Source organism: Oncorhynchus gorbuscha, linkage group LG12 (genome assembly GCF_021184085.1).
Source record: "Oncorhynchus gorbuscha isolate QuinsamMale2020 ecotype Even-year linkage group LG12, OgorEven_v1.0, whole genome shotgun sequence".
NCBI classification, from domain to species: Eukaryota; Metazoa; Chordata; class Actinopteri; order Salmoniformes; family Salmonidae; genus Oncorhynchus; species Oncorhynchus gorbuscha.
In genome coordinates this window covers 71,235,512-71,247,963 of record NC_060184.1, presented here as the reverse complement: position 1 = coordinate 71,247,963, position 12,452 = coordinate 71,235,512, and the positions used below count along the sequence as shown (strand labels likewise).

Below are 12,452 nucleotides of genomic sequence, written 5' to 3'. Positions count from 1 at the left end.
GACATTTTGGAGGAGGGCAGGGGAGGGGTCTACCTGAGTTGTGCCCCGACTTCACCAGATCATCCGACAGCATTCCCAGGAGATCTGCATCCGTGCTCAGGACTTCTGAAAGGTCCACTAAGGGATCCTCGGTATCGGCTGGAGATATAGACGATATACAGTTGAGGTCGGAAGTTTACATACACCTTAGATAAATACATATAAACTTAGTTTTTCCACAATTCCTGACATTTAATCCTAGTAAAAAATCCCTGTCTTAGGTCAGTTAGGGACACACTTTATTTTAAGAATGTGAAATGTCAGAATAATAGTAGAGATAATTATTTCTGTCAGCTTTTATTTCTTTCATCACATTCCCAATCGGTCAGAAGTTTACATACACTCAATAAGTATTTGGTAGCAATGCCTTTAAATTGTTTAACTTGGGTCAAATGTTTCAGATAGCCTTCCACAAGGTTCCCACAATAAGTTTGGTAAATTTTGGCCCATTCCTCCAGACAGAGCTGGTGTAACCGAGTCAGGTTTGTAGGCCTCCTTGCTCGCACACGCTTTTTCAGTTCTGCCCACAAATTTTCTATAGGATTGAGGTCAGGGCTTTGTGATGGTCACTCCAATACCTTGACTTCGTTGTCCTTAAGCCATTTTGCCACAACTTTGGAAGTATGCTTGTGGTCATTGTCCATTTGGAAGACCCATTTGTGACCAAGCTTAACTTCCTGACTGATGTCTTGAGATTTTGCTTCAATATATCCACATAAGTTTCCTCCCGAATGATGCCATCTATTTTGTGAAGTGCCCCAGTCCCTCCTGCAGCAAAGCACCCCCACAACATGATGCTGCCACTCCCGTGCGTCACGGTTGGTATGGTGCTTTTCCTCCAAACATAACAATGGTCATTATGGCCAAACAGTTATATTTTTGTTTCATCAGACCAGAGGACATCTCCCCAGAAGTAGGATCTTTGTCCCCATGTGCAGTTGCAAACCGTAGTCTGTCTTTTTTGTCAATCTTGGAGCAGTGGCTTCTTCCTTGCTTAGCGGCCTTTCAGGTTATATCGATATAGGACTCGTTTTACTATGGAAATACATACTTTTGTACTAGTTTCTTCCATCATCTTCACAAGGACCTTTGCTGTTGTTCTGGGATTGATTTGCACTTTCGCACCGAAGTACATTCATCTCTAGGAGACAGAACGCGTCTCTTTCCTGAGCGGTATGACAGTAAAACTTCTGACCCACTGGGAAAAACAAAAGCTGAAATAAATTATTCTCTCTACTATTATTCTGACATTTCACATTCTTAAAATAAACTGGTGATCCTAACTGACCTAAAACAGGGCATTTTTACTAAATGTCAGGAATTGTGAAAAACTGAGTTTAAATGTATTTGGCGAATGTGTATGTAAACTTCCGACTTCAACTGTATATATATGCGTATATGGTTTTCGTAACATCTAAGAGAACTAACACTTTCCAAGGACCGTAGTCAAACTAAAAGCTGGTGAATGTCTCAAAACAAGCAAACCTTTCAAGTTATTACTGTGCTTCCCTCTGCCACAAATGACAAGAGGGGCGAGTGTGTCCCCCATGACACTAGAGACAAACAGGCTGTTATGAAAGTGAACGTGTCTATTGAAAACCACATAAGAAACCAAACGCTGCTGTTAATATCGCAGAAGGCAATCTGAAAAAACGTTAATCTAGAGCTTCTGTTTTGCTAGTATCCAGTGTGTTCTTGTCGCTACGTGTGTTCCTAGTAGGTAACTTGCAGCGCTGTTCATAGCGTGTTGGGGTAGAGTTGAAATGATTGTGGACGTGGAGAAGAGAACCAAAAACAAACAGACAGGGTGGAGAATGATGGGGGATATGAGAGATAAAGAGAACGTTTTCATATTTAATAAGGAGCAAGAGAGATGTGAACATACGCAGTCCTGCTTTGCTGGAGATGGGTGTGGTGGTGGAGGTAGCACTGAGCAGCGGGTCCGACAAGGGGTCCAGGAAGCTGGCGCTGGGGGGCTTGGTCTCTGCATGGGCCCCTGGGCTCTCCTCACAGAGCCCTGTGGTAACCAGGCCTGCCTGACTGCTCTGCTTGCACTTGTCCAGCAGCTCCTCACAGAGCCCCGTGGTCAGCAGGCCTGCCTGCCTGCTCTGCTTGCTCTTGTCCAGCAGCTCCTCACAGAGCCCCGTGGTCAGCAGGCCTGCCTGCCTGCTCTGCTTGCTCTTGTCCAGCAGCTCCTCACAGAGCCCCGTGGTCAGCAGGCCTGCCTGCCTGCTCTGCTTGCTCTTGTCCAGCAGCCCCTTCCCAAAGAAGGCCTCCTGGTAATATACCACACAAACACACGTTCAATGAAATACAGAAAACAGAGAGAACACATGCAGAAACAAAACATAATTATCTTTCAAGAACAAAAACAAGAAACAATTGTCTCCGTGTCAGAAGGTGGGATCCAGTTATGAATTATAGATTTTAATTGAAATGAAAATAAGGATTTATTGAATTATTACTCAATTTAAACAAAGTATTTGAAAGTAAAATGCGCGCTGAACACGAATGAACCAAAGTCGTATCGGGCTATGCTACTGATAACCCACTGGTTTCCATTAAAGTCAGGACTCCCCGCTAATTTTCTGAGTTGGAGTGGGAATAGCAGACTGAAGTCAGACACTAGGTGGTGGGGACTAAAACCTATAGTGGTTCCCTGGAGATCTAAGCTCCTGTTACATAGTTCCCCAGAGGAGGAACGGCCCAGACTCCAGTATGGCAGCGCTCTATCGCCCCGAGGGTTATCCAGACTCCAGTATGGCAGCGCTCTATCGCCCCCAGGGTTATCCAGACTCCAGTATGGCAGCGCTCTATCGCCCCCAGGGTTATCCAGACTCCAGTATGGCAGCGCTCTATCGTCCCCAGGGTTATCCAGACTCCAGTATGGCAGCGCTCTATCGCCCCCAGGATTACCCAGACGCATACAGAAAGAGTGAGGAGTGTACCGTGGAAGCATTCACCAGGGGTCTAATGCGACAGCGACATGGCTACAGAGCTGCATGCATATACTCTCTCTAGAGAGGAACCCAGTTATATAGGAACTGAGAAACACAGCCATATCAAGATGCACCAAGTCAACTCATCGGTCCACAAAAAGAGAAAGTTGACTCGAAACACAATAATCACTGATAACAATAACCTGCATATACTTTTTTCGATACTAGAACATGAAAAACATTTCGATACTAGAATTTTTGTTACTTTCAGTTCTTCTTTCAAATGTGTCTCACATCATATTTGGATTGAGATGATTGTGTCTGTATAGCAATTTGTCTGAATCTTCTCTAGGGGGCAGTAGTAAGCTAGCCAGGCTACTTGTCTTCTCTAGGGGGCAGTAGTAAGCTAGCCAGGCTACTTGTCTTCTCTAGGGGGCAGTAGTAAGCTAGCCAGGCTACTTGTCTTCTCTAGGGGGCAGTAGTAAGCTAGCCAGGCTACTTGTCTTCTCTAGGGGGCAGTAGTAAGCTAGCCAGGCTACTTGTCTTCTCTAGGGGGCAGTAGTAAGCTAGCCAGGCTACTTGTCTTCTCTAGGGGGCAGTAGTAAGCTAGCCAGGCTACTTGTCTTCTCTAGGGGGCAGTAGTAAGCTAGCCAGGCTACTTGTCTTCTCCAAGGGGCAGTAGTTAACTAGCCAGGCTACTTGTCTTCTCTAGGGGGCAGTAGTAAGCTAGCCAGGCTACTTGTCTTCAAGGGGGCAGTAGTTAGCTAGCCAGGCTACTTGTCTTCTCAAGGGGGCAGTAAGAAGTAAGCTAGCCAGGCTACTTGTGCATGCAGCTGACACAGCGCAAGCCACATTTGAGAAGTAAGCGAGAGGACAGAAAATCTCGACAGCATGGCTTCATCTAAAGAAAACACCATATCTCCACGCCCGCATCTTGTTGACAATAAAAATGAGGGAACGGGTTATGTGTTGTGATGCTAGCCACAATAATGATTAGGCACAATAGTGGAATTTGCGGTTTGCCTTCAAAATTAAAGTGTCATTGACAGTGATGCAAATTAATACAAATAGTGGAATTATATCATACTTTTATTTTGAAGGTTAACCGCAAAGTCCACTATTGTCCCTAATCCTTATTGTGGCTACCACCATTACTCAAAAAAGAACTGTCTTATAAATTAGAGTTATTTTAGATGACACCTAGCTATATAGTTAGCTAGCTAACTGTAGCTACTGAAACAGATTATGTAGTGTTATTTGGTAATGGGGACATACATAAACTCCAACAAATTAACTTTTTGGTCAGTGTTGTGTGTGTGTGTAACCTTTATTTAACTAGGCTAGTCAGTTAAGAACAAATATTCATTTACAATGACAGCCCAGATGACGCTGGGCCAATTGTGCGCCGCCCTATGGGACTCCCAATCACAGCCGGATGGAATACAGCCTGGATTCGAACCAGGGACTGTAGTGACGCCTCTTGCACTGAGATGCAGTGCCTTAGACCGCTGCGTCCATGTGTGTTTGTTAACTATTAAACTGTACTAGAATGCTTAAAATGCAGCTTAAATTCAAAATATCGGTTATCAGTATCTGTTTTTTTTTTGTCAAGTAAAATATCAGATATCGGCATCGGCCAAAAATGTCATATGGGTGCATCACTAATAATAATAATACATGGGAGACCTACAGCACTTTTCAGGGACCCGAAGTCGCTTTACAATTGTAGAAACGAAAAGAAAAACAAAGCATCAGAGTAAACAAAAACATGAATAAAGAGAGGGGTGGGCTCAAAGAAGGGAAAGACTGATGTATCAGGGGACGGGGAGGGATTTGGATATGAACCCGGATTAGGGTAAGGGGTGGGATTGGTTGGAGCTAAGATTAAGAGAGGAGTGTCTTAGAAGTGTATTTCTTTGCTTTTGTGTGTGTGTGGGGGGGGGCTTGTCAAAGAGTTGGGGCTTTAGGAGGGACTAAAATATTGTGATGACTCCGTTACGGATGGCCGGAGAGAGGGAGTCCCAGAGCCGAGGAGCAACCCTGGAGAAGGCCCTGTCACAGAAGCTCTGAAGCTTGGACCTGAGGATGACAAGGTGGCCTACTGTGTTGGAACGGAGTGTGCGTGCGGGGTGGTAGGGGAGAAGGTCTGAGAGTTAAGGGGGGCCAAGGTGGTGAAGGGCTTTGTACACCCTGTATAACTGCAGCGGAGTCTGAGCTGTGGCCATTGAGGGAGACGTAGTGGGTCTGGTTTGTGAGGTAGTGTTAGTGTTTTGTGTTTTGTCAAATCTAGCAGCCGTAGGAATCCATGTGTCTTGGATAGGATGTGATCCTGCACTCACTATAAACCAATAGAACTCAAATGCCCTAATAAACCCACACTCACCCAGAGACAAGGGTACATACAACCACACTGAGAGCCTGAACACAGCGACACATTGTCACCTGCAAGGCTGGTTGGGTTGCTATGTGTTTAAGTAAGTCAACTGCACTTCGAATACATTTAACTGCTCAAAAACTATCGTTGTGAATGCTCCCCGCTGTGGTAAAACATTAAAAGCCTAATGCGCCGGGTATTTAAATAATTGATTAAAGTCATTTCTCTGGTGAGGACCTTTAGGTTTCATTTTTGAAGCGCAGCATACAAGAAAGCCTATAGTGACAGCTGGTGCTCTTAACACATGGTTGCCCCCACGAATGCTGAGCATACTGGGTCAATTAAAGGCGTGGCACAGAGAGGGCAACATCTCTCCGAGACGCCATTTAAATGCCGAGGATTTGTTGGTAAATCATGAAGGTAATACATCTTAGAAGGGGGCAGCATACTACTTGTATGGTGGGGAAATAGTTGCTGCTACTAAGTGCTTGGCAGGTGTCCTATAGAATATTAACAATTCTAATGTGGTACAGAACACGAGATTTTCCTGTGTTTAATATACACTGAACACCTTCCTAATATTGAGCTGCACCCCCTTTTGTCCTCAGAACAGCCTAAAGCGTTCCACAGGGATGCTGGCCCATGTTGACTCCAATGTGTCCCACAGTTTTGTCAAGTTGGCTGGATGTCCTTTGGATGGTGAACCATTCTTGATACACTCGGGCAACTGTTGAGCGTGACATATCCAGCAGTGTTGCAGTTCTTGACACTCAAGTAGTGTACTTGGCACCTACTACCATACCCTGTTCAAAGGTACTTCCGTCTTGCCTATTCACCATCTGAATGGCACACATACACAATCCTTGTCTGAATTGTGTCAAAGTTTAAAAATACTTATATAACCTGTCTCCTCCCCTTCATCTATACTGATTGAAGTGGATTTAACAGCTGACATCAATAAGGGATCATAGCTTTCACCTGGTCTATGTCATGGAAAGAGCAGGTGTTCCTAATGTTTTGTACACAGGTTGGAATAAAACTGTCCATTTGTGAAAATTATGCTTAATGCCCTTTTAGTGTAAGAGCCATTTGAAAAGGCTGCATGAAATGTCAGCCTGTTTTAGTGGGATGGAGTTTTGGCCTGCCTGGTGACATCACCAGGTGGTAAATGAGTTCATAGGCCAAAAAGAAAGACCTCTCTGCCAATAACAGCTCGTTTTCAGTTTCCCCTCCCCACTCAGGCCACTCCCAGACAGTCCTAGCTAAATGGTAGCTTGAGAAGTTGTTTCTATATCATTTTAATTGAAAACAATCACAGTAAGGTACCTAATTGTTATCCAGAAATGATTTGATATTGAGGCTGCATTGGACCGACATCATGTGGCTACATGACCGACATCATGTAGCCACACTAGCACCTTTGTGCTGATTAGATGACTTAATGCATACTTCACCGGTGACCTTTTCCTATAAATAGCTTTATGAGACAGTGTATGCATGATAACATAATTAAAGTGAACATTGTAGATCAAAACTGATATCATTAGTGTACATGAGACTGAAAGTCACCTGCAGGTATGAAGGGAACTCCTCTTCCAGTTTGGTTTTCTTTTTGCGGTATCTTTTCTTGACTTTCTCCTGACATTCAGGCAGCGGTGGGGTCTCCTCCACTGGAGTACTCTCTGTCTCGTTCCACCCTGCAACACACCGACAGGAGGTCACAACCTCAAAGTAACATTCTGGGAACCCGCTTTTTACTGGGTTAAGTGATTGATTCTGCGTAGAGTGCCAGATGGGTAGGATTAGCACTTTTGGGACGATTCCATTGTCCTTACCCTCCTCTTTGCACATTGGGTTCTCAGGTAACGACCACGTCGAGTCTTTCCTGGATAGGGATCGTTTGGCTATGCCTTGTCCCGTCCTGCTTCTCTGGCGGACCATAAACCCTCCAATACCTGGCCGGGAGACACAGGGGAGGAGAGATGAGACAGTGTTCAGCAGTAGAATAAAATACTTGATTAATGTTGCCGGGGCTCTAATTTTGTCAAACATGAGAGGAGGGTCTGACAGTCCAATCCTTGACATTAATCTTCATTACTCAGTGACCTATGCACACAGAGCCTGAGGGTTGTGGGGGGGGGGGTTGTTTGGGGCAGAGAGAAACTATCATTGTGTGTTGAACAGAGAGAAAGAGCATGAGTGAGTGTGTGACAGAGAGAACAAATGAAAGAGTGAGTGTGTGTGGAACTCTTCTCCTAGCCACTATATGAGAGAGAGGGAACGAGAGGGAGAGAACAAGAGAGAGAACAAGAGTTTTTTTCTGGATAAAATTGGGGCCTCCGTTTTAAAGTGAATTTCCTCATGTGCTCATGTGATGGAGATAACATTTAGCAGTTTCAAAGCAAAATGCCTGCAATTCTACACATTTTGCCATGAGGCTGAGATTTTTCTTCTTCCAGTTTTAAAGCAGATTTCTTGCAAACCTACACCTTTTGCCATAGCTTATGCTATCTGATTGACTCTGATTGACTCATAAAATCATACTCCTGAATGCATCATTTTTGTAATTTTAGAATCTGTTATTTACATATATATAGGTCCATTATCTTTTCTAGGTACCTTATATCTGGTTTAAGTCATTCATGTTTTTTATTTGACTGTTTGGACATAGGCAGCTCGAAAAACACACTTAGGTGGCCCACCCAATACTGGAGAGGTAGAAAAAGGGAGAATTTCAGGTGAGCCTATTTCTGGACAGCTTGGGTATTGAGAGAAAAGCCCCTTTGGTCTGAAAGCAGACAGACAGAGCTTTCCAGCCTTCCTTAAGCTGCCTCAGAGCAAGAGGGGAGACTTCAGATGATTTATGTGTTTGGACATGAGAGGAAACAGCCGTTTGAGATCAGAACACCCAGGGTACCAACTCTCTAAAAGAGATCCTACTCTGAGAGCATTCCATGGCAGGGCTTTTTCTGCCATTGAAAACGTTGGGCGTTATCGTTTTTACTGCCCGCCTAAATAAAAAAATTAAAACAGTTATTTATATGTAGAGTATCAGTCAAAAGATTGGACACACCTACTCATTCAAGAGTTTATATTTTAACTATTTTATGCATTGTAAAATAATAGTGAAGACATCAAAACAGCATGGCTACCACAGCATTCTGCAGCGATAAGCCATCCCATCTGGTTTGCACTTAGTGGGACTAGCATTTGTTTTTCAACAGGACAATGACCCAACACACCTCCAGGATGTGTAAGGGCTATTTGACCAAGAAGGAGAGTGATGGAGTGCTGCATCAGATGACCTGGCCTCCACAATCACCCGACCTCAACCCAATTGAGATGGTTTGGGATGAGTTGGAATGCAGAGCGAAGGGATTGGAATGCAGAGCGAAAGCATTCAACAAGTGTGAACTCCTTCAAGACTGTTGAAAAAGCATTCCAGGTGAAGCTGGTTGAGAGAATGCCAAGAGTGTGCAAAGCTGTCATCAAGGCAAAGGGTGGCTACTTTGGTTACTACGAGATTGCGTATGTGTTATTTCATAGTTTATGTCTTCACTACTTTATGTCTCTAGACCGTGAAGATGGGGGGGCCTCTAAATGGCATATATTAAAATGTTATCTTAAAATAAGCTGTGTCGACAGGCTGACTGCACCCATTACCACACCCACCTAAGCCCCTTTGATCCAAGAAAAAACCCTGAATGGAGAAACAACTGTACCTAAATTAAGGAACACAAAGATATGAGATTCTATTACCACTAGTTAAAAATAGCCAAATTACAAAACATAGTCGTTCCTCCTTTAAAAGTTGCGAGCTTACACTGCGGGACTTAGAGGTACCCACAGCGTCACGGCTTCATTGCTCCAGACCACTGCAAGGTGTCATTTTAAGATCATTATAACCATGAATAATTTTGCAATGAGGTCATGGAACAATCATACTGTCACGTAGAGTAGGCCAGAAGGCTAAACTGGAAAACCTAACCTCCGTCACATAGAGTAGGCCAGAAGGCTAAACTGGAAAACATAACCTCTGTCACGTAGAGTAGGCCAGAAGGCTAAACTGGAAAACATAACCTCTGTCACGTAGAGTAGGCCAGAAGGCTAAACTGGAAAACATAACCTCTGTCACGTAGAGTAGGCCAGAAGGCTAAACTGGAAAACATAACCTCTGTCACGTAGAGTAGGCCAGAAGGCTAAACTGGAAAACATAACCTCTGTCACGTAGAGTAGGCCAGAAGGCTAAACTGGAAAACATAACCTCTGTCACGTAGAGTAGGCCAGAAGGCTAAACTGGAAAACATAACCTCAAAATAAAAAGATGGCGGAGCCACAAAAGTTATTCTGTGCTTCAGGGTGTTTATTTAATAGTGATTCCCTGAACAAAAACAGTACTGCCATCAAACGTATACCTTATGGTACAGCTAAAAACAATGCTACCCCATCCACAGCTCAATCCAAAATGCTTCTCCATGAACTGAAAGAGAGGCTCCTTTGTAGGGGTAGCCCCTCCCCTCAGAACAATTAACACAAATTAAGCAATTACCTATTCAAAACTACATTTTCCATTCAACTAAACATACCAAAGTATATACATTGCAACACGTTTTTTTATGTAGAGACCCATCCACTTGGCAAGATGTGGCTGGGAGTTACTGCATTTCTTTCACATCGTCATTTTAGACAAGTTTACCTTGGTAAGCGACATCTAATATTCATTCAATCTTTTTTACCCGGACACTTTCTGTTCACCTGGAATTTTGTTGTTTTTGTAGGCTACTACTTTTACCACTTTTAGTCTTCATCTTTGCTACACTACTCACTGTTTAGCACATGACCTCACATGTGACTCTAAAAAGAGATGGGTGGGGCTGGCTCAAGAGGGTGTGAACAATGCTGAATGGCTGTAGACAAAGGAGAGCTCTCCAGTAGGTACCAAAACATTCAAAGGCCAACTCAAAAGTGAGTTGACAAGTTTATCCACTTTCAAAGCAGAATTACTTTCCCATTGTTCCTCAACTGTAGTGTATGATGTATCATTTTCTAGCTCTGGGTTTCTACTTTAATCCAGTGTAAAAAAAAAAACATTTCAAATTTTGCTACATAAGACCGATTTGAGCCCGTCGGTCACATATGGGTGATTGTAAATGGGACAATTGAGGAAATGTATTGCGATATGGATTTTTGTCCATATCACACAACTCTACTGGTATGTTATTTGTGAGAATGTCTGCAGCCAATTGCCTTTCTCTCTGTTCACCAGAGCAGGGTAGAATAAAGTGATGGTTCATAACAAGTGACCTGGCATACAGGAGACACGCCGTCGTCTCCACCTCTCTCTACCCCATCCATCTCTCCTCCCGCCCCCTCCGCCCCGCCTCCCTGTCAGACCCAGCTACTTGACATGGGCGAGTGTGTGTGGCTCTCTCTGCCATAGGCATGCACACATCTTACACACTTAGGAATGAACACATGCACAGGCAAACACATATACCACACATGCACAGACAAACACATATACCACACATGCACAGGCAAACACATATACCACACATGCACAGGCAAACACATATACCACACATGCACAGGCAAACACATATACCACACATGCACAGGCAAACACATATACCACACATGCACAGACAAACACATATACCACACATGCACAGACAAACACATATACCACACATGCACAGACAAACACATATACCACACATGCACAGGCAAACACATATACCACACATGCACAGACAAACACATATACCACACATGCACAGACAAACACATATACCACACATGCACAGGCAAACACATATACCACACATGCACAGGCAAACACATATACCACACATGCACAGACAAACACATATACCACACATGCACAGACAAACACATATACCACACATGCACAGACAAACACATATACCGGCATTCACATCTAAGGGAAATGTGCAGACACACAAGTCTTTAATGTTTGGTTAATCAAACGCTCAAGCGCAGGACATTTTGAAGGCACTTCCTTCTAGGGCCGTTTTATTCTTGGATATTGTGTTTGCCTGTGTACTGTAGTGGAGGCTGCTGAGGGGAGGACGGCTAATAATAATGGCTGGAACGGAGCAAATGCAATGGCATCAAACCATGTCTTTGATATCATTCCACTAATTCTGCTCCAGTCATTACCACGAGCCAGTCCTTCCCTATTAAGTTGCCACCAACCTCCTGTGGTGTAATGCTAAATAGCTAATCAAATGGCTACTTGGACTACCTGCATTGACCATTTTTTGCACCAACTCTAGCTGGAATGTACCCACACACTCAAACATAGTGCCTTAAGAAAGTATTCATACCCCTTGACTCACTCCACATGTTGTTGTGTTACAGCCTGAATTCAAAATTGATACACACAATAGCCCATAACGACAAAGTGAAAACATATGTTTAGAAATCTTCGCAATTTCAGTGAAAATGAAATACAGAAATATCCACACCCCACATGTTAGAATAAACTGTGGCAGCGATTACAGATGTGAATCTTTCTGGATAAGTCTCTAAGAGGTTTGCACAACATGATTGTACAATATTTGCCCATTATTAGTCAAATTGGTTGTTGATCATTGCTAGACAACCATTTTCAAGTCTTGCCATAGATTTAAGCAGATTTAAGAGTAAACAAACTCAGCCACTCAGGAACAGTCACCGTCTTCTAGGCAAGCAACTCCAGCGTAGATTTGGCCTTGTGATTTAGGTTATTGTCCTGCTGAATTCTTCTTCCAGTGTCTGGTGGAAAGCAGACAACCAGATTTTTCTCTTTGACTGTGCTTGTTTCTTTTTTATCCTGAAAAACTCCCTAGTCCTTAACGATTACAAGCCTACCCATAACATGATGCAGTCACCACTATGCTTGAAAATATGGAGTGTTACTCAGTAATGTTATCTTTTAGATTTACCCAAAACATAACACTTTGGTATTCAGGATAAAAAAGTTCATTGCTTCATCACATTTTTTTGCGTGAAATTATTGCTTTAGTGCCTTGTTGCAAACAGGATGCATGTTTTGGAATATTTTTATTCTGTACAGGTTCCCTTCTTTTCACTTG

The 12,452-nt window shown here is 43.4% G+C and overlaps 1 protein-coding gene across 1 annotated transcript in view; it reads right to left on the bottom strand.

The window, feature by feature from the left end:
- kmt2ca (lysine (K)-specific methyltransferase 2Ca) overlaps positions 1-12,452 on the bottom strand; it is a 235,970-nt gene that overhangs the window by 33,038 nt on the left and 190,480 nt on the right. The window contains 4 exon segments of the mRNA XM_046290968.1: positions 34-138; positions 1,925-2,315; positions 6,922-7,049; positions 7,188-7,307. Coding sequence (XP_046146924.1) covers positions 34-138; positions 1,925-2,315; positions 6,922-7,049; positions 7,188-7,307 — 744 coding nt within the window.